The sequence below is a fragment of the Hyaena hyaena genome, unplaced genomic scaffold (genome assembly GCF_003009895.1).
Source record: "Hyaena hyaena isolate Hyena2069 unplaced genomic scaffold, ASM300989v1 scaffold_70, whole genome shotgun sequence".
NCBI classification, from domain to species: domain Eukaryota; kingdom Metazoa; phylum Chordata; class Mammalia; order Carnivora; family Hyaenidae; genus Hyaena; species Hyaena hyaena.
In genome coordinates, this window is record NW_024080701.1 from 1210845 (window position 1) to 1237649 (window position 26805).

General features: G+C 45.5%; 1 protein-coding gene and 1 long non-coding RNA gene across 4 annotated transcripts; one reads left to right on the forward strand and one right to left on the reverse strand.

Moving 5' to 3' along the window:
- The first annotated feature begins 5375 nt into the window (after window positions 1–5375).
- LOC120232247 lies at window positions 5376–16384 on the forward strand. Its single transcript, XR_005528525.1, has 2 exons — window positions 5376–5440; window positions 16150–16384. It is a non-coding gene; the product is annotated as an uncharacterized LOC120232247 (long non-coding RNA).
- Window positions 14488–26303, reverse strand: CCDC32 (coiled-coil domain containing 32). 3 transcript variants are annotated; one of them, XM_039232839.1, is made up of 4 exons: window positions 26237–26303; window positions 23692–23947; window positions 18883–19039; window positions 14488–15436 (listed from the first exon to the last, which is right to left on the reverse strand). In XM_039232839.1, exons 2-4 carry the CDS (start codon window positions 23933–23935, stop codon window positions 15298–15300), a joined length of 540 nt encoding a protein of 179 aa, XP_039088770.1. In that variant the 5' UTR covers window positions 23936–23947; window positions 26237–26303; the 3' UTR covers window positions 14488–15297. The 3 variants fall into 3 exon arrangements, with proteins under 3 accessions (XP_039088770.1, XP_039088771.1, XP_039088772.1); XM_039232840.1 differs by having other exon boundaries at window positions 23692–23942; window positions 26237–26274; XM_039232841.1 differs by lacking the exon at window positions 26237–26303 and adding an exon at window positions 26101–26153.
- Between the last annotated feature and the right edge of the window lie 502 nt (window positions 26304–26805).

Consider the following 26805-nt stretch of genomic DNA (forward strand, 5'->3'; position numbering starts at 1 on the left):
ATCCAGATCCAGAAGATGAGGCTGACCTGGAGCAGAGCACGAGTGGAGAGAGGAGGGATGGATTCTAGGTGTCACAGGCCTGGCTGGAGCAATTGCCAGTCTGGCTCACATTCCTCAGTTTATACCACTCTCAGGTGCACAGATGCTCCCAGACTATCAGAATCCATGGGGAGCTGTCCCAGCCCCAGGTGCTGAGCAGGATAGGGACCAGGGGTGAGTTGAGGGGCTGTTAGAGAAAGGCCAGAACTAGAGGGAAGGGGGTGAGGCAGGAGGAAAAGGCCCTGTGCTCACACAGGGACACAGCTGCAGCCAGGGGAGAGGGATGCATGTGTGCTAGGCTGGAGCCTGGGCCTCATGTAGGGCGGTGGTCACCCTTTTCCTTCCTATCCTCTGCCCACTGCTCCAGAGTCACAGGTACCTGAAGGTCCCCAGAACCTACTCTGTCCCCAGGGAAGGGATAGGAGTATTCAGTGATGATTCTGTAGGGGCAGAACTGGGAGGTTATGTCAATCACTTCCCAAGCAGGACCACAACACATAAACCCATGAGTCAGAGGAAGAAAGGCTAGCCTCAAAAATGCTGAATCTTCGGTAGTATTGTGACCATTTTCAAATATATATAATCAGGACTCACTTCAAATAGCTTTGGAAGCATGCTAACTTTTTTTTAAAGTAGGTTTCACACCCAGCACAGAGCCCAATGAAGGGCTTGAACTCACAACTCTGAGATCAAGACCTGAACTGAGATCAAGAGTCAGACATTCAATCGACTGAGCCACTCAGACACCCCAGATCATGCTAGCTTATGACTGCTGGATCTGCCATCCCCTCTCTTGCCAAGAATCAAAAGACTTCCCCTTTTCTTATCTGAGTGGCATGATGAAGTTCTCTAAGGGTATTTTGGGCCGACTGCTGAATGAAAGGAGCCTGGAATGCTGCTGTGTTAAGTCAGCCACCTCTTGGCTGATGAGTGCCCACTTCATGTCTTTCCTGCATATAGATTTTTCAGTATATGACAAGACTTTCTTTTTCATTCTGAGTTGGTCTTGATTTCCAAGGCGGTGATTCCCGAAAGGCTTGAGATCTCTTGCGTGGCCATGATTCAAAAGTTTAGAAATGACATCCACAGGTGAGCCGTGTTCTCTGTGAAGCTAACCTGAGGCTGCCCTGTACCCCTTGCCTCTCCCTTAAGAGGCACGCCTGTATGTCTGCACCACAGGAGAAAGATGTAAGGAGTGGGACGGGTATATCTGGGCCGAGAGGAGGGCTGTGAGTCCAAGCCTCCCTCACACACGGGAAACAAGACATCTGGCTTCCCTTCTTGTGCCCTTGTCAGAGAAGTGGACCCAGGACCCAGCCTCGTCTCTCCCCGCTGACTTGGCAGGCATGGAAGGCAACCATGGAGAGATCTTCAGAGCCAGGGGAAGAAGAGGGAGGATTGCCTTTTATTTTGAGTATCTTTCTTTGGACTTTTGCATTTATAATATTTCTATTTTTGAAAGAATCATTTGGTTCCTTTTTCTTTTAACATATTTTCCTTAGAGCAATAGAGGCTTTTGCAATATGGAAAAAGTGACATTTGATCTGAAGGAGTCTGGAGGGGAGCTCTGAGTGTGGAGGACTGACCTTTACCAACCACCTACCCAGAGCGGAGGCTGGCGAAGCGCGAGCTGAGCCTGCAGCAATGATGTCTGGTGCCCTCCACAGGTCAGTTCACAATGGGAGTCTCGGTGACGACTGGGAGCTGGGAGTGCGTGCCTGTGCTCGCCCCGCTCTCCAGCGGATTCTCTGGATGGCTCTGGCTAACGCGGCTGTCCTTGCGCTCTGTTGCCAGCTGTGCCAGTTCTCCTCTCTGCCTCTCTCCCTCTCTCCCTCTCTGCTTTCAGCCCAGCCTGGAAGCCCCAGGACTGGGCCAGAGGGAAGCAGTTGTTGCTGTTTCTCCCCAGCTCCCGCTCAAACGTGCCACCACAGAAAGGTCAAGCCCACGTGGTTCTGCACGTCCCCTGCCTGGCCCGCCCTGGCTGTTACCATGACGACTCCTGGGCTGGAAATGTCCTTAGCCACCTCTACTCAGCACATTGGGTGGCTGTCCCAGGCTCTGTTCTCAGAAAAGCCACTCCAGCCAGCTGTTCTGGAGTTATAGGGCTTCTGGGAATATGGACAGACAGACAGACATAGAAAAACAGATCAAGTCAGAGGCGCACACACTGACAGAGACAAAGAGATACAGAGCGTATTTAGGGACCCAGAACATATGAAGAGGGAAAAAAGTGAGATGGTGACAGTCTCGGTGACGCAGGACTGAGGGATGATGAACAAAGCACAGCAGAGTCTGAGACAGAAACAGGAAAAGAGACAAAGAGAGGCACAGGGGACTCATGATAACAGGGGTGAGAGAAGCCCTGACTGAAGAGTAATGGAGATGGCCCGAGGGAGGAAGAGAGGGGACAGGGGTCAAGTGTGACAGGACTTGGCCCACACTGCCTCACTCCCATCCCAGTAAAGTGCTTTGTCCTGAGCTGGGCTCAGGTCCAGTATTTTGTCATCTCCCCAAGGTCTCAGGTGGGGTCTCAGTTGATTTGCTGGCCAGGCTCTTCCTCTGGCTGGGTAACATTTGCCATCCATTTGCCTTGCCCTAAGCTAATAATGGTAAAGTTGAACCCCATCCCAACACGCACACCCCCCCACCCCTTCCTTGCCCTAGGGAGGCCCTGGTTCCATTTCACCCCAAACTCACCGTAAATACCTATAGCTCAGCCTCCCTTCTCCCAGGTGGTGAAATGGGTATCAGAGCACTGAGTGGGATGGTAAGAAATGAGACAAAATTAGGGAGTCTGAGTATGACCATCAGAGGTGATGTAGCCCCTGGGTGTGTATGGGGGAGGGGGGTTAACTATTATGAAGGAGGAGAGAAGAGGTGGCTGGAAAGACTGAGAACTGGTCAGGAATGTAGGGGTAAGAGGGCAAGACAAATAGGGGAGGGGCGTGTCCAGAGCTCTCACCAAGGAGGCCAGAGGAGCAGTAACTAGAGTCACAGACCAACTTGGATTGGTCCTCCAGGGCTGGCCAGGAATTCTGCCTCCAGCATTAGTACATTGATTTCCCATCTTAGAAGTGTCTCCATGGCTTTGAGTGAGGTCTTTCAGGGTCTTTGAATTCTCAGTCATTCTTAGCCTTTTCTTCCTAAGAAATAATAGCCCATCAGCAGAGGAAACTTGGAGTCCATCCAGGCTTTGACCAGTTCTGGCCTTGACCATTGTAGAATGAACAGTACAGCCAGTGTCCCTCATGTCACCATGTTCCAAGCTCACATGTGGGTGTAGAATAGAACAGGTGGCAACCTAGAGAGCCCAGCGCCCTGGTAGCCTCAGAGCAGACGGCCCAGTGAGGAAACTTGGCCCAGAAGGCAGACTTCAGCTCAAGAGAGCTGTGGGTGGACATCAGATACGGCTATGCTGAATTAGCCAACTTGGAGAACTCCTCGGGCCACAGAGGCTAGAATGTGAAAATCAAAGATCCCCTGCTGTCGCTGGAAAATATAGGCCCTGGACTGAATGAGAAAGGGACTGTGGCAGATGTTGATGGTGCCCTGCCCCACATCCCTTCAGCCCACCTCTATGTCCAGCTGTGGCTGTGGTGGACAGTTCTGGTGCATGTTCACAGTTTCCCATTTATGATATAATGGTTCATAAGAAATATATATTTGGTCATTCAGAGGACCAAAATATATTTCTCAGATATATTTGGTCTTCATCCACAGTTCCTAAAAATACTTCACAGCCATAAAGGTGAAATGAATGTCTTGTAATTACTGAAGTTGACTTATAGACCCCACCCAAAGACAGGGGCTGGTTTCCAGGAGGAACAACCTTGTGATTAGAGGGTTGGAACTTTCAGCCCTGCTCCCACCTCCACCCCAAACTCTGGGGAAGGGAGATTGTAGGCTGAATCAGCCAATGGCCAGTGACTCAGTCAATCATGACTATGCAATGAAACCTCCATTATAACCCAAAAGGACTGAGTTGGGAGAGCTTTGGAGTTGGTGAACATATGGAGATTGTAGAGAATGGTGTACCCGGAGAGGGTATGGAAGCTTCGTGTCCTTTCTGCATACCTCACCTTATGTATTTCTTCAAATGACTGTTGACTCTCACATCCTTTAATAAACTGATAAATGTTAAGTGTTTCCCTGAGTTCTATGAGCAGCCCTAGTAAATTAATTGAACCTAAGGAAGAGGTGGTTGAAACCTCCAGTCTGTAGCCAGTAGGTCAGAAGAACAAATAATAGCCTGGGGATTGGCATCCGAACTGGGGGATGGGGGGCAGTTTTGTAGGACTGAACCCTTAACCTGTGAATCTGATGCCATCTCCAGGAAGATAGTGTCCAAATTGAGTTGAATTCTTGGACAACCTGCTAATGTATGAGAATTGCTTGGTGTTGTATGTGTGAGAACCCCACCCACCCCCATTGGAATTCAGTCCAAGAATCCTAATAGACCATCCCCCTCCTTCTCTGTGGGAGACTTTTCTCAGCCGCTGCAGGGCAGCCTAGAAGTGGCAGGAGCTTAACACCCCCAAAAGACAAACCTCAACCCCTGAGGGATGGGGACTGGTGGAATTATAGCCCAGATTTCTCCATTGCTCAGCAAGGGAAATTCTGAGCTGTGATCTTTAATGCACCTCAGAGTGATCCCAGAGGGGACTGAGCCCAACTACCCACAAGGAACCACTCAGTAGACCCTTTCCTGTCTCATTCTCCTTGCTTCCTTATTCTTGCCCACTCCCCTAAAGCAAACTGCCTACCTCAAAGACCTTGTCTGATGGTATGTATTCAGATGACATAAAATAGCACAAGCGCTGCTGTTCTGTGACCTTCCCTGCCAAAAAGTCTGTCCCACAGGGCTAGGCTAAGATAAGAATTGTTGGAAGGCTCTGCCTCCGATTGTTTGTAAGTGATCAGATGTTTGTTGTCATCACCATCTAGGGACAGAAAAGAGCTCAACAGCTCCCCCTCCCAGATTTTGAGGAGTCCAGGGCTGACTTATTAGCAGCAAGCACCTGTAGGTCTCTAATGGACAACCATAGACTTTCGTAATTGGAAAGGACCTCAGGGGTCACCTGATCTAACTTTCTATGAAATAAAGGAATCCCTTTACAACATCTCTGATGCCTGATTGAACATCTATTATTAGACAGCTATTAGAAACTTTACCTTATACTGAATGGTGACTGCTCTCCCTGAAACTTGCCCCCAGTGGTACTAGTTTGTCCTTTGTATGTCAGTGTTTCATTTTTCTACTCAAGATTCCTCCAAATATTTTAAGGCCAACCATGTCTATCATATCTTCTCTTTCCAGGCCAAATTTTATTGCCTTGACCTTTCTTCAAATTAGATGATCTTCTGGGCCTCCTTACCCTGGACCCCTACTCTAGGCAGCACTGTGAGTTTGTCACTGTTCCTCTTTCATAGCACCCAAATGATACTTCAGAGTTGTATGGCCAGCACAGAATTTATTTTTATACTATTATAGCCCTAAGTACATTTCCACTGTTGATTCCTAGAATGATAAACTTTGGCAGGTACATACACTACTGACTCAACTGAACTGTAAAGACATTGAACATCTGTTGTTTTGGTTTCTCAGGATCCCTTTTGCTTTTCTTCAGGTAACAGCAACTCTCCCCCACTTCCTATTCTCAAATGGTTCTGGTGGGATTGCCACCCACATTACCCTGTGCCTCTAGCCATAGGTTTGGGCCCATGACCTAGGCTCAGCCAGTGAAAGTATCCCTTACTTGGTCACAACAATTGGTTGATGATTAATAGCATGTGACTCAGACTAGGCCAATCAGAGTCCTCCCCTGGAATTTATGGAGTTGGAAGGGCTGGATTTGCTAAGCTGAGATGATGTACAGAACTCCCAGGTCTATACCTGCTATACTTACACACAAAGAAAGAGAGAAGTTAAGAGTGAAAGAAAGAGGAAATTGAAGATATTATCTGAGTCCTCGGATTCAGCTGACCTTGAGGCCAGCTCTACTTCTGTCCTTACCAATCAATGTCCCTTTATGGCTCAGTCTAGATGGAGTCTGGCTTCTGTCACTAGAACAAATGAACTAATACACAGGTCTTTTTTGTCCTCTAATTGGGTAGTTACTTTTTAAATCCTAAATGAAGGGCTTCATATTTATCCTTATTAGATTTCATACTTTGTCCTATCATTCCAGTCTATAAGAAAATTGATCTGTTGGTCAATCAATTACCTATCCTCTCACTTTTGGTAAGGATGTCTCCTATGCACTTATCCAAATCATTGATAAAAATGTTCAGCTCGGCAGATTGAGGAAGAAGGAGGGAGAAGGAGGGAGAAGGGGGAGGGGGAGGAGGGAGGAGAAGAGGAAGAAAAGGAAACAAAGAAGAAATGAGCATTATATCAGTTTATTAGTCAGTGAGTACACTTTTTAGATGGTGGTTCAAACAACTGTGAATTTATGCTACTGTACTCTTTTTATTATTTTTTAAATTTTTTTTCATTTTTTGAGAGTGTGAGTGGGGGAGGGGCAGAGAGAGAGGAAGACACAGAATTCGAAGTAGGGCCCAGGCTCTGAGTTGTCAGCACAGAGCCCAATGCAGGGCTTGAACGCACAAGTGGTGAGATCATGACCTGAGCCGAAGTCGGACACCCAACTGACTGAGCCACCCAGGTACCCCTATGCTACTATACTCTTATCCAGCCTACACCCTCCATCAGACGCTCTGCTGAAGACTATGCTGTACCTGGGCATTCTGCTGAGATACCAATTGATAATCTCATCCAAAAAGGACATAGGATAAAAAACCAAAAATGGTCCTATTCTTATTTATTTATTTATTTATTTTAGAGAGAGAAAGAGCATGTGAGAGGGGGAGTAGGGCAGAGCGGGAGAGAGAGAGAGAGAGGGAGAGAATCCTAAGCAGGCTCTATGCTCAGTGTGAAGCCCAACATGGGGCTTGATCCCACAATCCTTGGATCACTACCTGAGCCAAAATCAAGAGTCAGATGTTCAACTGATAGAGCCACTCAGGGTCCCTGGTCCTTTTCTTTAAAATGCTCAAAAACTCAGGGTGCCTGTCTAGCTCAGTAGGTAAAGCATACAACTCTTGATCTCAGGATTATGAGTGCAAGCCTCATGTTAGGCATGGCACCTCTTTAAAAAATAATAAATAAAATACAATAAAGGAAAAAAAATAAATGCTGATAAACTCTCTGTAACCCATCTGCTTTCCTGTGCACACATGCCTGCACACATAGGTACCATCCCTCTTACCCATTTCTGCCTCCTCCCTCCCTGCTTAGCTGCAAAATAACTGTTTTGTTTTATTTTTTTTTAAGTGGATCAGGTCAGCATGAAGGGAGAAGAGAGTCCGTCTGTCTGGAAAGAAGAAAACTTTACTTCTGAACAATCTGTAACCTGTAGAATGACAGGAGATGAGTATATCTCTTAGCCACACATTGATTCATGGTGGGACCCTCCAGCTGGAGAGTGGGACATCAAGGAGCAGGGACCAACCCAGCTGTCATTCCAGTCTAGCCTATAGGAGGCAGTGTGGTGCACCCAAGGAGCACAGGCTCTGGAGAGCTAAGCCAGGCTCAAAAATCCCAAACCCAGCAACACCACTTGCTAGCCCGCACCACTTGCTAGCCAGCCCCAATCCCTCGTGCCAAACCAGGGTGCCATGCTCCACTCCTACTCCCTCACACTTCATTCCACTAGGATACCGAGTTGCAGTGGTTCTTCCCCTCCAAATCCTTCCTTTACCCACTTCTCTCTAGGCTCAGAGCCACATCCTCATTCGTGTTATCATCATCTCTTCAAATATTTCCTCCGCACCATTCACTCTGTCTGGGACTCAAATTACATGTATATCAGACTGAACGATATTTTCCTGCAGATCTTACAAGCTTGGTTTTCCTCTTTCTTTTTTTACTCTCACTCCTTTTTGCCCCTCTTTGTGTTTCAGCTTGGATGGTTTCTATTGACCTCTCTCAAGTTCATTGTTTTTTTTTTCCTCAGCTATGCCTACTGTGGAAAAGCTTGCTGAAGGAATTCATCTCTGATATCGTATTTTTTATTTCTAGCATTTCCTTTTCTTTTTTTTTTTTAAGTAGGCACCATGCCCAACATGGGACTTGAACTCACCACCCTGGCAAGAGCAGGATGCTGTATTGACTGAGCCATCCAGGAGTGCCTATTTCTAGCATTTCCATTTGATGTTCTGATAGTTTCTATGTCTCTGCCGAGACTTCCTAAATGCTCATGCAAGTTGCCCACCCTTTCCCACTAGACCCTTTCACATATGTTATTATTATTTTAAAGTCCCTATCTGGTAATTCCAAAATCTGTGTCATCTGTGAATTTGGTTTTGTTGATTCTGTATTTTTTTTTGAGAGAGAGAGAGAGAGAGAGCAAGAGAGAGAGAGCAGGAGAGGGGAAGAGAGAGAGAGAATCTCAAGCCGACTCTGCACAGCCAGCGCAGAGCCCCACGCAGGACTCAACCTCACGAACCATGAGATCATGGCCTGATCAGGCCAAAATCAAGAGTCGGGTGCTTGACAGACCAAGCCACACAGGTGCCCTGATCTCTGTAACTTTTTTTTTTAATGTTTTATTTATTTCTGAGAGAGAGACAGTGTGAGCAGGGAAGGGTCAGAGAGAGAGGGAGACACAGAATCCGAAACAGGCTCCAGGCTCTGAGCTGTCAGCAGAGAGCCCAACGCGGGCTCAAACCCACGAACCGTGAGATCATGACCTGAGCCGAAGTCGGACGCTCAACCGACTGAGCCACCCAGGCACCCATGATCTCTGTAACTTTTGACGATGGATTGGGGTTTTTTCTTCTTGCCTTTCATATGTGTCATAAATTTTTATTGAATGCCCATCATGTGTAAACAGCAGAGACTGAGAGGTAAATGGTATTTATGGCTGGAAGTGGGTGTGCCTCTTCTGTTGGTCTGAGGGTTTGAGTCCGTCTAGTTCAGGGTCAGGCAGGGTTTGGGCTGTGTCGTTCCCACCATTACCTCAGTGCATCACAGGCTTTGAATCTAGTAGTGGGCTGCTTAGGGTGTCGGGATTTTTCTGGGTTCCTGCTCCACGGACCTCAACTTTTCAGCCCTCCCTGCATGCCCACCCTACACCAGCAGGTGTGTGCTCTTGCTCCCTGCTTGGAGCCAGGCTCATGGAGAGGCAAGACATGCCGTGGGGGGTGGGGGTTGTCTCTGTTATCCTGGTTCAGCTTTAGTCTCAGGCATATCCCACCGTCAGGAGTAAGGCTTTCTCATTATTTCTGCCCCCTCTGAAAACCAAATTCTGTCGTATACCTGCAGTCAGTTTTTGTGACCAGGGTTTCTTGCCCTCTCCCCCAACACAGAAGACCCTTGCTTGAATCCTCAGTCCCAGATAGTTTCCCACTTCTCCCTTTGGGATAAAGGCATTTTGCTTCCATTCTTCCTCACCTAAGCAGTGGCTCTTTGCCTGTGTTAAAGAAGGACAAAATGTCTTTACTCCTCACCCAAAGCAGATGAGTTTTGCCTTCATCACTCCCCCTGAAGCAAGAATCTGTTGCCCCAAAAGCTAAAGGCTTTTGCTTCTAGGAGAGAGGGATTCTGGAAGCAGCTGAGGCTTTTTGCCTTTGCCAAGCAGCTGCCTTAATCAACTCCGGCATGCCTGCACCAAGGAGGAAAGCCCTCTCCCACTTCCTGCCCTGCTCCCACTTTTTCTCTCAACCTCAGGGGAGGCCTCTGGAAAAGAAGCTTACCGTGAGTACAAACTACTGTGTCTGGAATAGTCTCCAGCTTTTCTAAACTGACACACTAGCCCATGTATATAGCCTTTTAGCTTTTGTTAAAAGTTTTGATGGTTTCTTCTTACCCACTTGTATGATGGCCACCTGTTTCTTCCATGCTCTGCTAAAGTTGAAACTGTTCATGTGTGTCTCCCTCACATTGAAGAGGCTTTGTTTCATTGCCTTGTGACCTCAGCTTCCTGCAGATTCAGGAAAAGCTAGTTTTGTAGATTATTCTGCTATTTCTCATCACCAGTGTTGCAGTGTCATTTTCTTGCAGGATTCTCTACCCTAAGTAGAGATGAAAGCCCTCAGGTCAGTCACCTCTTACTTAGACAACCGCAGCCACCTCACAGCTGGGCACGCCTGCATCTAATTTTGCTCCTCTCCATACTGCATCCAGCATTAAGTATTAAAATTCTATAACCATTAGAAACTAGAAGAGACTGAAAAATAAAATACTTGAAATTAGCTATATAAAATCTGAAACGTAGGTCATGGTGTGCCAGTTACCTATTGTCCTGTAACAAACCAGCCCCAGACTGAATGGCTTAAACCACGTTTATTGTGTTCATAAATCTGTAGGGCTTTTCAGGGACAGCTTGTCCCTGTTCCACTTGGTGTCAGCTGGGGTGGCTTGAAGGCTGGGGTCCGAAATCATCTTAATCTCTCATATGTCTGATGCCTGTGTGGGAAGATTCATGCAGCTGGGGGCTAAACTGCTGAGAGCCAGTCCCTCTGTCTCTCCGTGGCATTTCTATAGTATGGTGGCTTCAAGGTTGCCAAACATCTTCTATGTTGGCTCAGAACTACCAAGGAACGTGTTGAGACAGAGACAGAGAGGGATCGGGTGGAATGTGTTTATGACTTAGCCCCAGAAGTCACATTGAGCTGTACTCGATTAGCCAGGAACTTACTTAGGTGTGCCCAGGTTCAAGGGGAGGGAATACTGACCCAGCATCCCAATAGAGAAGTGTCCCCATCATACTTTAAGATGAAAGGGTGGGACGTGGTATGTTGATATGGCCACCTCTGCAGTCTGCCAAACATGATTCTCTTTGTTCTGTAATAGGGAAACAAAAGCTTCAAAGAAATCAAGCTAGAAAATAAAAATAAGACCACAAGCCATCACTTGCATTCTTTCATATAAACACATCATTGCCAAGTTGAATCTGGGCTCCCCTAATCAGTATAATCATGTCATACCCATGGCAACCATAACTGGCATCTTTCTAGATGCAAATCTGATCCTGTCACTAGCCCTCTTAAAATGACCCCTTAACTCCTTCTTGTCCCCACAGTAGAACCCAAGCTCCTTGACATGGCTTAGGAAGCCCTTCACACCTGGCCCTGTTTACTAATTTCCAGCCTCACCTTTATGCTCCAGCTACACTGAACTACTTTCCAGTCTCCAAACTTTCTTTTGCCTTTAGGCCAGTGTACATGCTGTTTTCCTCTTCTGGGACTTTTCTCTTTCCCCCATGTTCTTCTCCCTCTATTTTCATGGTCTGACTGCTACTCCTTTTTCTGGACTCAGCCTAACACAGCCTCTCTCCTACTTCCCACCCTGACTGGCCTAGGGTTCTCCTGTCTCTTCCCCTACACTCTAAACATCCTGTGCTTCCATCTTGACTCCACAGCACCAGTGATAACAATGCCAATGAACTAGGCATCTCTCTCCTCCAGCCTTGTGCGGGAAGATGGGGTTTTGCTTTATTCACCACCATGCACAGTGCAGGGTCTCAAAAGATACTGGCTAGGTGAATGAATCCATGCCTGAAATAACCCACTTCTGGGTTCAAGTAAACAACTCTCCCACAGACCTAAGACTGCTGTGGCAGTGTCTTGTCTTGAATCTTATAACTCAAGTAGGGCCAAAGCTGGCTGGGATGGTTTGGAATTTTCAGGAAAACTACTGTCTGTTTCATGTGGCTGGAGCTTTTCTTAATCTTGGAGAGCCACTCCAAGGCAGGGCCCGGGAGTGGCCCCAGGGCGTTTTCCCTCTTCCAGCAATAGTCCTGGTGGGAAGGCCTGCCTGGGAGGGACACACCTCGGCAACAGCTGGCGGGAGGTTTATTTACTTGCTGTCCCTATCAGCCAGAGCCTATTTCTGGAACAGGTACTGGATGCAAGCCTGTGCCATTCCAGCACTGATCCCACCAGAGCCCTGGGTGACGCGCGGGCCATGTGGCAGGAGAGAACAGTGGCAGTCACTTAGCTTATCTCCCTGGCTCTAACCCAGCCTTCTTTGGGTATACCACGTCATTTCTGCTTTGCACTATTGGTAATTGTCCTTCCTTGGCTCCAGGGGTTAGCATTAAATATTGCTCCATTTGCTCTTTCTGTTTCACTTAGGGAGCCCTCTCAACTCCAATTTTCCTGACTTGAGGAAGTGCTAACTGGAGTTCCTTGGAAATTTCCAGGGTCAAAGAAAAAAAACAGATCAGTATTTCTGGCCAATATCATTTTTCCTACAGTTAGTCCAGTTTCTGAAAGGGAATTGGAATATGAAAAGGTCATTTGACTTGTGATCACACAGCAAGCCACAAGACAGATAAAGATAGCACCCGAGACTCTTAGATTCAAATTTAGTACCGTTTTAATAGCCTAAGTTAAGTCTATACTAAAAAGGTAGCTTTGGAAGCTCGTATCAAATTTGTTTTTGTTATGGGGGCACCTGGCTGGCTCAGTCGGAGGAGCCAGGGTTGAGGGTTCAAGCCCCACATAGGGTGTAGAGATTACAAATAAATCAAGACTTAAATTGTTTTTGGTAAATTGTGCTTCACTTGTTTTACAAGTCATCAACTTAGGTTGTCACCTCTAAACCAAATAAGAAACCATAGCTGTGGGGTGCCTGGGTGGCTCAGCTGGTTGAGCGTCCAACTTTGGGTCAGGTCATGATCTCCTGGTTTATGAGTTCGAGCCCCACACTGGGCTCACTGCTGTCAGTGAGGAGCCCGCTTTGGATCCTCTGCCCTTCCCCTGCTTGTGCTTTCTCTTTCTCAAAAATAAAATTAAAAAAAAAAGAAGAAGAAGAAGAAAAGAAACCATAGTTACAACTCACTGAACTCCCTTCTGTGGAAATCTGCCTCTATTAAAGAGTTAAGTGAACAGGTAGCTGATGATCTAGAGCCTTCGTCCCATACCTCACCCGGGTTTTCACATGGGGCTAAAAGCCTTCCAGTCCTATGGTTCCTCTAACTCAATTTCAGTTCCTCTAACCCAATTTGCCACCTTCTCATACTAAAATTTCTGTTTCTTAGGTAGGCAGTGGGAGATAGGGAAAAGGCAAAGCTAGAACCTTGCCTGAATTACAGAAACACTGTTTTCTGGTACAGATACATCCTCTAAGTGTCTGATGCTCGGCTGCTCTTTAGGAGTGTTTTGGGACCTGACTTCTTTTTTTCTTAAGTTGTTGTTACTTGAGGAAGAGTAGTTTTTGTTTATGATGCAGAGAGAAGAAAACTCAGTCTTTAAAAAAGAAAAAAATCTATCCGATAAAAGCCATCAGATGGCCCTGTAGGAAATATGGTCCAGCAACTGAACCCTAGGCAGAGATGGAAACAAGCTCAGTCTAGGGCCAGATGACTGTCAGTGGCTGGCTTCCCCAAAGTGTCTGGGGAACACAGAGGGTTGCTCTCAATGTCAAAGGTATCCCACTACTAAAAAGCAGTAGGGGGCACCTGTGTGGCTCAGGTCATGAACTCACAGTTCATGTGTTCTAGCCCCACGTCAGGCTCTCTGCTGACAACTCCAAGCCTGCTTCAGATTCTCTGTCTCTGTCTCTCTCTCTGCCTGTCCCCTGCTCACGCTTTCTCTCTCAAAAATAAACAAATAAACATTTTTTAAAAAGCAGTAGGAATAGGGGTGCCTGAGTGGCTCAGTCGGTTAAGCGTCCGACTTCGGCTCAGGTCATGATCTCACGGTTCATGGGTTCGAGCCCCGCGTCGGGCTCTGTGCTGACAGCTAGCTCAGAGCCTGGAGCCTGCTTCACATTCTGTGTCTCCCTCTCTCTCTGACCCTCCCCTGCTCACACTCTCTCTCTCTCTCTCTCAGAAATAAATAAAACATTTAAAAAAAAAAAAGCAGTAGGAATAAAGCTAATACCATTAATCAATTTTTTCTTTTAATTTTTAGAAAATGAGAGTAGGGGGAGGAGCAGAGAGAGAGGAAGAGAGGGGGCTTGATCCCACCACCCTGGGATCACAACCTGAGCCAAAATTAAGAAACAGACACTCAACCGGCTGGGCCCCCCAGGGCCCCCCATTATCAATTTTAAAAAAGGAAAGTATCTCTGGAAATTACCACCTCCCCCTAAATTCATAATTCAGCAAGTACCTGGAATTACCTGTTTGATTCCCATCCTTTCAAACAAGGCAAATACTTGATTTAGATATGAACACATGTTCTCTGAAGATTTTTAACCCCGCTCATTATCAGGGGTTTGAAACTTCATGGAGCCAGAGCTGCAAAAATCTGGCCACAGAATCCTACCCTAAGAACACCGAGCGGAGGTTTGGCTTGTCGGGGGGCTCAGGTCAAAAATAGAAGGCTGACAAAAGTTATCAGCTCTCCCGCATGGTCAAATACTTGTCTTTACCTCCCCACTGCCTGGCAGCATCTCTCTGGAGGAGAAGCAGTTCAAGAGCACCACACACACAGCTATTCTCATCAGAAATGCTTTATGTAGACAACATGGCCTGAACATGAACTCGATAAACAGGGAAACACAGACCCAGCCACGAAAGCCACCACGAGAGGCTGGGAACTGTTCAGAAGGGGTGTCAAATACCAACACCAAATTTACAAGTCTGATTTGAAGCTTGGCCCTTTCTAAGTGTAAGAGGAAGTTAGGGGAGAAACCATGCATGAAATAAAAAATATACATATACACATAAACACCCAAGTTTTCACACTTGTGTCCCTTTTCTCCACGAGGAACAAATCAGACAAAGGAAAAGTGCAGCCTCTTTTCCTAAAGTCCCTCTATTTATTACAAACTTAGAGGAGCCCCACATAGGGTGTGGATCCAAGGAGGCAGACTTGATTCTCCTTGGCCTCACTCACTACTGACAGTGAACCAAGGGAATGCTTGGGGTCCAAGCAGGAACATCCACAAGAGGCCAGAAAAAATATGGCTCACTTAGCTTATATATTCTACACAAGGTATCAGTTTCTCCAAATACTTTCATACTTGCTCCTTCACTAGATTCTTAGCAAACTTCTCACCTGTAGCAACAGAGCTCAGGCAAGGTGTGAGACACAGAGGAAAGCGGTATTTTCATCCAGCACGCACTGGGTCAGTCACTTTATCCAGGACAGTCACACATGCCAGCCCCAAGCCAGTCTTCAGGGGCCCACAGCTGTTCCTTTGGTGATTGGGCGGGTGGGCTACCCTCCCTCCTTAGATTGCTCCTTGCTGCTCCGCTGTTCCCTCTGGACCTGAGACAGCTGCTGGGCGTGTGTGCTTGCAGTTTACTGTGGCGCAGCCGCTGGCTCATCACCGGCCGCTGGCTTCTCAGCCTGGGACTCTGGAGGAATCAGATACTGGACCTCCTCTGTACTGATGGCTACTTTATCTGGCTGGAGCCACCTCTTGAAATGTTCCAAGGTGCTAGGAGAGAACAGGAGAAAAGGGCGGCCGCGTCAGACCCGGCTGATTAATTACTTAATGATTATCTCAGTTACTCAAATGCTGCCTTCCCGCCCACCACCAATTTCTTCCTACAATTGTTTTTCATTGCTGACAGGAGAACGACGATCCTCCTCTGACAGCTGTGCATCCTGGCAGCTCAGCGGCATAATTTACCCCCTAGTGGGCACTTGGGCTATAAGCAGCACCAGGCCCCCTTCAAACACAGAGCCTCTGAAGGCTTGACGGGAATAGCTGAAGAGCTTATGCCTCAATCCTGTCTTTTCTTCCTCAAGACTGGAGTGCAGAGAAACTGTCAGAGGAAAAGAAACGTTCAAATAAATACCAAATTATTAGTGGAGCATCTTGAAACCTCCTATACCTGAGGCAGTCTGAGGCTCGATTACACTTAGGGCGCTTAGTTGCACTAAGCACCATTTTTGTGGGGTTTTTGTTTGCTTCATCCTATAGCCAAGTCCCCAAGATGGAAACATCTGCACAGCAATTTCTCCCACAAAGAAATGGCCACTATACCAGAGGGCTCTTTTTTTGTTTGCATCTCTGTGGAGGGGGGAAGTGCCCCCTCCCATCTTCCTTAATTACCCAAGATCCTCCACTCTAAAGCTTATTAGATACTCATGGTAAACTGTAAATGACCACAGATAATATAAACCTTATTCTTTGCTCCTCAATAGCCCAAAGCCTCAAGCAAAGAAGTGAAGCCATCACCAGATTTTAGACACCGAAAATGGGGGGATCCTGGTGTAGACAAATAGGATTTCTCAGCCCATTACCCCTGTGCCAAGAGCATGCCATGACGAGGGCCACCTACCTGGCCTTCACGTACGTGAAGAACCACACAGTTCCACTACAAAATGGTCTCTGTTTAAAGCATAAACGAAGCCTGCAAATAAATGCAAATCCACTGTTTCTGGTGTGCTTGTTCTCACACTGATAGGAAGAAGTGTTCCCACAGATGCAGCTCAGGAGCAAGCGCCCACAGCTCAGGGGACTAAGGTTCCCCAGGGGCATTTAATCTTCACCTACCACACTTACCACAGAACTGTACCAACTGCTTCTATAGAAAAGGGAACATCACATCATTTTAGGTATTGATAAACACACAGAAACATGAACTTGAGGCTTGGTGCTGATTTAATTTCAGAGAGAAAGAATTCCTACTTGAAAATTATGCAGGAGAAAATTTTGTCTTCTCAGAATTGGAGAGGAGGCAAACATTCAAGGGGAGCGAGAATCGAATACCAAGTTATTAGTGGGTTGGGAATGTATACATCTTCAAGTCTTTCGTGTTTGGGGCTGCTGAAGGCTCAACGGGGTTGAGTCTTTAGAGACAGAAAAAAGCAAAATGTATATTATTTTCTGAACCCTCGGAGGGTAGGTAGCTGGCCTGACTTTAGATGCCACAATGATTCCTGAAGAATCTGGGGGCACGCCAATGCAGTATTTAAAATAATGTAAGTAAAAGTACTTTGCAAATTAAAAAGCAAAATGTAAGGGTGCCTGGGTGGCTCAGCTGGTAAAGCATCTGACTTGGGCTCCAGTCATGATCTGACAGCTCATGAGTTCAAGCCCCATATCGGGCTCCTTGATAACAGTGAGGAGCTTGCTAGGGATTCTCTCTCCTTCTCTCCCTCCCTCTCTGCCCCTTCCATGCTCGCTCTCCCTCTCTCTCTCTCTCTCTCTCTCTCTCTTTCTCTCTCAAAAATAAACAAACTTAGAAAAAAGATACAAACTTAGGTCATGCTTCCCTAAGAACTTTTGTTTAAAATTCATGTTTTTACTTCCCTCCCCAATTATTTTGATTAATTTCTTACTGAACTTTATTTTATTTTTATTTTTTTGATCTGTATTTATTTTTGAAAGAGAGAGAGAGAGAGATGGAGATGAACAGGAGAGGGGCAGAGAGGCAGGGAGACACAGAATCTGAAGCAGGCTCCAGGCTCTGAGCTGTCAGCACAGAGCCCAATGCAGGGCTCGAACCCACAAACCGTGAGATCATGACCTGAGCTGAAGTCGGACACTTAACCGACTGAGCCACCCAAGTGCCCCTTCTTACTGAACTTTAAAATTCCATCATGACCCGGGCGCCTGGGTTGCTCAGTCAGTTAAGCGTCCGACTTCGGCTCAGGTCATGATCTCACAGTTCGTGGGTTTGAGCCCCGCATCGGGCTCTGTGCTGACAGCTAGCTCAAAGCCTGGAGCCTGCTTCAGATTCTGTATCTCCCTCTCTCTCTGACCCTCCCCTGATCATGCTGTCTCTCTCTCTCTCTCTCAGAAATAAATAAAACATTTTTTAGGAAATTCCATCACGACCAATGATAATAGCTAACACTTACATAGTACTTACCAGGGGCCAGGTCTGTTCTAGTTTTAGAAGTTTTAGAGACCCCCCCCTTTTTTTTTTTTTTGGTCCCCATGACTACTTGGGGAGAAATGACAAATATATAAAAAGATGAACCTAACAAAATAAGGCAGCCTAAGAAAAGAGCTGGGTGAGTGGGTTCTAAGCACTTTATACACAGTAACTCATTTAACCCTCATTAACAACCCAAGAGGTAAGAGCTACTCTTCCTGCTTTACAGAGCAGGAAACTGAGGTGCACACAGGTTATTTCCTCAAGGACACACAGCCAGCAAGTGGCAGAACCACTCTCCTGGGTGTCGGGCACCACATGGCTCTTTGTGGCAGGATACCCTCTCCTCCTCTCTGCATCCGTCCCCCCACTGCAGAGACTATTCAAATTCTTCCTTCTTCTCTGGCACAAACACCAGAGCCCACAGGAAGCTCAGTGGTCCCTTGGCTCCCAAAGCGTGCTGTCACTTCCACTCACCCAGCTCTTTTCTTAGGCTGCCTTATTTTGTTAGGTTCATCTCTATATATGTCATCTCTCCCCAAATAGTTGTGGGGACCAAAAGAAAAAAAAAAAAGGGTTTCTAAAACTTCTTTACATCTCCCCTCCGCCCCAGCACCACCGTCAAGCACAGTGCTTTCACACAGCAGATGCTTAAGAATTTCATTCATTTAGTCTTTACAAATTTGTGACAAAAACTCTGTAAGGCACTAAGGAGTCACAGGTAAGATACTGTTCCAGTTGCTGATTGGCTACTACTTTCTCAAGTACATTGTATACTTGGAAATGAAGACAATGTTTTATCCTCAATTCTGTCCAATCTGTGATCAAGATGTAGGTGGGGTATTTGCTTTTTTGCAAAAATACTATCAAAAATCTGCTACTGGACCAAGAGTAAAGAGAGCAACCTTAAAAAGGATGATTTTGAGCTCAGAAAAGCTGATGTTGATATCAACCAATATCTGGACCCAAATGTCACTCTCCCTGAATTTTTTAGAGGCAGAGAAATGCCCTCAGTGAAATACTGTCACCTGGAACTGGACCGAGAACCAATTACCTCTCATCAGAATCAAATCCATCCACAAAGAACTCTGATGCTAACTTCTCCTGAAGGAATCGATCCCAGCATTCCTTCTTGGCTTGGGCCAAGGTCCGAAGCATGTCTTTAGAAGTTACTTCCTGATTTAAACCTTTGATTCTTCTCAGTTTCTTCTCTAAAAAGAGAAAAGGAGAAGAAATTAACAAGGAAAGTGAGTATAAAATGAAGCTAAATCTAAAATGCAACATGACAACTTAAAAATTCTCTCACTGATGAGTATATTCACACTCCCTGAAAAAGAGATTTTTTTTTTTTTTGAGGACAGGTAAAGGGAAATGTACATTTTTCTTTTTCCTTCACAATGTCTTAACTCTGGATTGTATCAAATAAATGTTTAACCCTAGAAAGGGAAAAGGCCATAGGCGCTCATAAATAAATCAGTGGCATGCCTTCTTTGAAATCACAGAAACCAGCAGGTATCTCTCTAAGGAATTACTTGTTTTCCCTGGCTTGACATGTGTCAACTCCTTGAAAACAGTCTCAATAGTAAATAGTTTTTCTTTTTGTTACAGTGACATGAAGTAGTTTCCAAACCTCATGAGAAAGAATTAGAGATAATGATGAAAGACCCAGTGGTTCCATTAGACACTAAAATTGACTTGATGATCTCTATGTGTGATTAATTTCTTCATAAAAGAAAAACAATCTCCCAACGTTTTTTAAAGTTACTCAACTTGTGGCCTGGATGTTGGAACCTGATAAAAACAAATATCTTGTAATTCCACTGAGTGGTCTACATGGCTTCCTGATGATAGATGTTTACTTATTCTTCTTTGCATTTTAAGTGTAAACTATTGAACAACTGAAGACTAGAAGGAAGGGTATCACCATTTGCCTTCTGCCTCAATTCATTCTTGCCTTCAACTATAATAAATGTGTCACTGATGGCCTTTTGGAGGGGGAATATCAAGCCCAGACCCAAATAGAAACTTTATGATTTGCAATCCTGTTTTCATTTCTTCTTTTTTTAAATTTTATTTATTTAAGTAATCTCTATACCCAATGTGGTGCTTGAACTTATGACCCTGAGATCAAGAGGTACATACTCTTCCGACTGAGCCAGCCAGGAGCCCCCTGTTTTCTTTCTTTCTTTTTTTAATGTTTACTTATTTATTTTGAGAGAGAGAGAGTGAGCAGGGGAGGAGGAGGGAAGGAGATGGAGCTAGAATCCCAAGCAGGCTCAACTCAGAGCCTGACACGGGGCTCTGTCTCACAAACTGGGAGATCATGACTTGAGCCAAAATCAAGAGTCGGTCACTTAGCCAACTGACCGGCCCTGTTTTCATTTGTAAACTTACCACATCATCTACCACCCACAGATCAAAGCAATAACCACCTTTCGTTGCTGCAGGTTACCACCAAGTGCTCACCCATGTAAAAACCCTGCAGTTGATAAAAGCTAAATATTTAAGGAATTTTTGCCTCCTTGAGGATGTGAAAAGCATTATGTAGATCTCACACTGAGCTGGCTAAGTTTTTATAATTGGTGCTCTTGGTGGATTCTTTTTGATACAGGTTTATATGGCAATAAAAACAATATATTATCTGGCCTTGGTTCTCAGGTGAAAGGTACTCTTTTGGGCTGGACAAAGTCTTCCCCTCTCTGAGTGTGCTGAGTCCCTAATCAGTTGTGATCTAAGTTGGGCAGGTAGAAATAGATCCCGCTGCATACTCCAAACCTGCCTGCCAATGTCTCCCAGACTCACCCGCAGGCACAGAAATGGCTCTTATCTTCCTCAGAGAATGAAATTTTAATCATCTTCCTTTTTTTTTTAAGATTTTACTTTCTATTTTTTTAATGTTTGTTTATTTTTGAGAGAGATAAAGAGTGTGAGTGGGGCAGGAGCAGAGAGAGAGGGAGACACAAAATCCGAAGCAGGCCTCAGGCTGTGAGCTATCAGCACAGAGCCCAATGTGGGACTCGAACAACCGAACCGTCAGATTATGACCTGAGCTGAAATGAGACGCTTCACCAACTGAGGCACCCTGGCGCCCCAAGATTTTACTTTTTTAAAAGATTTTATTTGTAAGTAATCTCTATACTCAACACAGGGCCCAAATTTACAACTCCCTGGTTCAAGAGTCCCATGTTCTACTGACTGAGCCAGCCAGGAGCCCCCTACTCATCTTAACTGATTTTAGAAAAGATCGGTGGAGTTTTAACTTCCCAAACCAGTCTTGACCAAGTAAATCATCAGCAAATCCATAAAAGTTTCTTATGTCTCCTGGGCAGAGTACCAACAAGCTGCAGGATGTGGTTCTCCAGCTTTCTCAGACGGTTGCTTCTTCTCCTTATCATCATTAAGCAGATGTTCTGACTAGGACACAACAGAATTGTCTGGGGCACCTGGGTGGCTCAGTCGGTTAAGCATCTGACTCTTGATTTGGGCTCAGGTAATGATCTCACAATTTGTAGGATCGAACCCCATGTTGGGCTCTCTCCCTCCCCCCATGCTCCTTCCCCACTCCCTGTCTAAAAACAAACAAACAAACAAACAAACAAACATTAAAAAAAAGAGGGGCGCCTGTGTGACTCAGTCTTTAAGCCTAAGTGACTTAGGCTCAGGTCACTATCTCACAGTTTGTGAGTTTGAGTCCAACATCAGGTGAGCTCAAGCCCCACTTCGGGTGACCATGAGTCCTACATCAGGTGAGCATGAGCCTCAGGTGAGCCCCTCTTCTCTCTCCCTCTCTCTTTGCCCCTCATGGGATTCTCCCTCTTTCTCTGTCTCTCTGCCCCTTTCCCACTTGTGTCCTTTCTCTCAAAAAACAAACAAACAAACAAAAAAGAACACAATTGTCACCCTCCTCAGCCAGGACTGAAGGCTGCAGGTATTACTATCCTAATTTTGGTGGCTTCCCCATAAATTTCACATTATACCCTTATGCTTCTCATTATCCATCACTCCACTTGTGTTTTTCTCATATCTTTCTCATACAGATCATGTACCAACTCGATTCTGACTCTTCTTTCTGTCCTTCCTCAAAGGCTTCTTCCTGAATTGCCTTTCCTTTCTTAAATAATTATTCCCAGGTTTGGTTTTGTGAAACATAGATGAGTCTCATGGGTGTTTAATAATAAAAGGATACCACAGTTCTAAAGCAATCACTGCCCTAGACTGATCATTTTCTTTCCCCTTGCATGGGACAATCTGAATCTCTTTCCTGTATTTGGAGTCTCTCTAAATATTAATACTTAAGGCCACAGGACAGAAGATGTGTTCAGGAAACATTTAAAAAATTAAATGTTTTTATTTTATTTTATTTTATTTTTAAATGTTTTATTTATTTCTAGGAGAGAGAGAGAGACAGCGTGAGCAGGGGAGGGTCAGAGAGAGAGNCATTCCACTGTGTTCAGTAAGTATCAAATCTTTGCCTATGCTTGTTTTCTTCATCATGAAAACTGACTGAATTTTATAGGATGACTGAAATTTATAGGATCAAAAAGAGGTTTTGGACATTTTCTAATCATATTTATTTCTAGGAGAGAGAGAGAGAGACAGCGTGAGCAGGGGAGGGTCAGAGAGAGAGGGAGTCACAGACTGAAACAGGCTCCAGGCTCCGAGCTGGCAGTCAGCACAGGGCCCGACGTGGGGCTCGAACCCACGAACCGCGAGATCATGACCTAAGCGAAAGTCGGACGCTTAACCGACTAAGCCACCCAGGCACCCCTAAAAAATTAAATGTTTTTAATTTAACAAGAGGTAGAATGAATTTTATGTCAACAGGGTCCCATTCCAACAATCAACCTATTTAATATAACAGTTTTTTAGTACAGCAGTGTTTCAATAGAATAGTTTCATTAGAAATCCACATGCAGCTCTGGGGCCATGACTTTTCCTTTCAGGATGGCCTGTTTGATACTTTTGGATTATCTGAATATATGGACCACCAATAGTAGGCAAGAGGGTTGTACAGAATGCCAAGAAATGGAGCAGAATTCAGATGAAACAGTCAGAGGCAGGAGGTAAGAAAGACAGTTTTAAGGGATGTACAAGGAAAAGGCTGCTCCTTCCCAACATCCAACCTGAAACCCCCTAGAATTACATCTGACAAATACGTGATGAGGACTAAAAATAATATTAATTAAGGGGGCACCTGGGTGGCTCAGTCAGTTAAGTGACTGACTCTTGATTTCGGATGACTCTTGATTTCAGCTCAGGTCATTATCTCCCAGCTCTTGAGTTCAAGCCCCCATTGGGCTTTGTGCTGATGGCTCAGAGCCTGGAGCCTGCTTCAGATTCTCTCTCTCTCTCTCTCTCTCTCTCTCTCTGCCCCTCCCCTGCTCACACTCGTGTGTCTCTCTCTCTCTCAAAAATAAACATCAAAAAATTAAAAATAAATAAGAACAAAAAATGATAATGATAATAATAATAATAATAATAACTAAGATTAGAAACCAGGTTTGAGGGGCACCTGGATGGCTCAGTCAGTTAAGCATCTGACTTCCGCTCAGGTCATGATCTTGCAGTTTGTGGATTCAAGTGCAGGATCAGGCTCTGTGCTGACAGCTCGAAGCCTGGAGCCTGTTTCAGATTCTGTCTCTCCTTCTCTCTCTGCCTCTTCCCCACTAGCACTTCTGTCTCCCTCTCTCTCTCAAAAATTAATACATATTTAAGAAATTAAATAAATAAATACATAGATAAATAGATAAATAAATAAAAGAAACCAGGTTTGATGTAACTTCAACATGCTTTTTTTTTTTCTTTTTCAACATGCTTTCTTAAAACCACGAGCTTCTGATTTAAAAAAAAGTCATTAGCTCACCTAGAGATGCTAAATATACTTCTGAATCGTGCAAGGGAGCCCAAGGCTTTATAGCTGGCTGATCAGCAAAATTTGGGGCTTCCCTCTGGCCTGTGCCTGCAGGGTAAGAATCCATAAAGGAGTCTGAGAAGGCATTGTCGGCACCATCTTCGTGGTCAGGATTTGGCAGACAGGAACAGATTTCAGCCCAAAGATCAGGGCCAGATTTTGTGGCTGTAGAGTCAATGCTCTCAAACATTTTCATTTGGAATCTGAGCTGGAAAAACAAAATTGTAAGGACAGGCTTTAAGGATACAGTATAAGTATGCAGTACTCAGATATTAGTTTACCTACTGAAGGAAGCTAATAGTCTTTAAAGAAGTTTCTCTAGGGGCACCTAGATGGTTCAGTCGGTTAAGCGTCTGACTTCAGCTCAGGTCATGATCTCAAGGTTTGTGAGTTTGAGCCCCATGTCGGGCTCTGTGTTGACAGCTCAGAGCCTGAAGCCTCTTTCAGATTCTGTGTCTCCCCCCTCTCTGCCCCTCCCCTGCTCATAATCTGTCTCTTAATAATAAAACATTAAGAAAATTTTTTTTTAAGTTTCTCTAAGCTTAAAATGTCTTTCGTTAGATTCTTATGTTACAGATATAAAGATGACAAAAGGGCAGTTGGGTTCCTCTTCTGGCTCGGCACTCAAGTTGTTTTCATAATAAAGTTTGTTTTTAAAAATGGAATCTCTCAACCCAGACACAAAAGTACAAATATTGAAGTACCTAGTGCAAATTCATAGAGACAGAATATAGAATGGTGGTTGCCAGCAGTTTGGGGGAGGGGAGAATGGGAGTTACTGTTTAAAGGGTACAGAGTTTCAGTGGGAAGTTCTAGAGATGGTTAATCATGATGGTTGCACACCCACGTGAGTGCCACTGAATTCTACATCTAAAAATGGTTAAAACGAGGGGCGCCTAGGTGGCTCAGTCAGTTGAGTGTCTGCCTCTTGATTTCAGCTCAGGTCCCTGATCCCAGAATTGTGAGATCAAGCTCCCCATTGGGTTCAGAGCAGACAACACCGAGCCAGCTTGGAATTGTCTTTCTCTCCCTCTGCCCCTCTCCCCCACTCACGCTCTCTAAAAATAAAATTTACAATTTTAGGGGCACTGGGAGGCTCAGTTAAATGTCCAACTCTTGATTTCAGCTCAAGTCACTATCTCACAGTCATAGGACTGAACCCCAAGTTGGGCTCTGCGATGAGCACAGAGCCTATTTGGTCTCTCTCCCTCTTCCCCTCTCACTCTCCCTCTCCCTAAATAAGTAAATAAATAAATATTTTTTAAAATATAAAAAAATTTAGATAGTTAAAATGGTCAATTTTACATTATGTATGTTTTATTTATTTTTTTAAACCTTTATTTATTTTTGAGAGATAGAGAGACAGAGCACTAGTGGGGGATGGGCAAAGAGAGAGGGAGACAGAATCCAAAGCAGGCTTCAAGCTCTGAGCTGTCAGCACAGAGCCCGATGTGGGGCTCCAACTCATGAACCGTGAGATGGTGACCCAAGCCAAAGTGGGATGCTTAACCGACTGAACCACCCTGGTGCCCCACATTATGTATGTATTAACACATGCGCACACATGTGCACATACACACACACGCACACACACACACAGAAATGTCCAGGACATTTCCAGTGGAGACAACCACTTTGCTCCAAAGATCTCCACAATGCAACCATTCTGTCTTCAGTCAATTAAATTCGGTTTCCATAGGACATGGACTAAAGGTCATGGACATGGACTTGCACAGTTCCATAGACACAAGGATAATAAAATGCTGTTTGGTGACTACTGTCAGAGAGTAATGTCATATGCAAAGCCCCATGTGCTCGTTACATGTAGAAGCTGGGCTATATACCTTATAAGTTCTTATTTTAATAGTCAGAAACACTGGAAGAGGCACTTCCATCAGTTTACAGGTGAAGAAACTGAGGATCAGAAGGATAACAAAAGTCTAGGGTACCTTACTGATATATACTGTGATTCCCTGGCTGGAAACCACACCTCTGCCCTCCAAAATCCATCTTCTTATCCACTACTTCGCTGCTGGGGCTTTCATAACTATCTAGTCTTACAGGAGGGGTTGATACATTCTTTCAGGAAGAACCTTTGAGATCAGGAAGGCTGTCGGGGGTAAGGTTGTCTCCTGAATAATTCCAGGAGAGCCCAGCCAGCGGAAGGGCCCAGAAGTAAAAGGGACAGAAATGTCACAGCGGCCCTGGATGAATCGATGCCAGGGTCCCAGTGAACCTCCACCCCTATCCCGAAGTCGCTTGAACCCACCCAAACCAAAACTTTGCTCGCACTGGAGCCCCAATCCGCCCCCCTCCTCTCTAGGAAGTCCAGCACAGCGCCGGCAACCCCAGTGTCCAGACCTGGGCCTCCGTCACTCTGGCCTCAAGGACTGGCTGAGAGCTATGAGTCAGGCGCTTAAGTTCCTCTGTGGTATCCCGGGATAGGACCCGGGCCGAGGATCTAAAACGCTAGGCACCCCTGCCCCTCTTCACCTACCGCAACTGCCTGCCCAGCAGCCCACAAACGCTCGACTCAGTTCCGTCGCTGAAGGCTGTGAAGAAATGGGGGGGCGGAGTCGCCAAGTGATGGATCCCAGGAGTCCTCCAACCACCGCCCACCCTGACGATGTTCTGTGCGTCGATTGGTTGAGGGGAGCTCAGCTAAGTGAGGAAGTGAAGAGCCGAGTGAGAGAAAGAGGTAGGCGGGACTTGTTGCCAGGGAAATAGGGGAGTCTTTTGCCCGGGGCCTTCACCCTCCCGGGGACAGGTAGATTCCAATCGCATCTGAGCATTCCAGGCGTGCGGACAGCGCCCTCCGCCCATCCCTTTCTCGGACTGGGAAGCCCAGTTGCCGAGGCCTTTTGAGTTTTCTTGGTTCCCTGAACAAATTCACCTCCTCGGCAATTTCTCTGGGACGGTGTTTTATCTGTGAAAACTTCAGCCCTTTGCTACCCAAAGTAGAGTACTTTGTGGCTCAGATGGAGATGGAGACTACTACTTTCCTTATTCTCACAGGAGACTCAGGCCCCTAATGCCAAGTTATGAAGCTTTTTCTTATTCATTTTG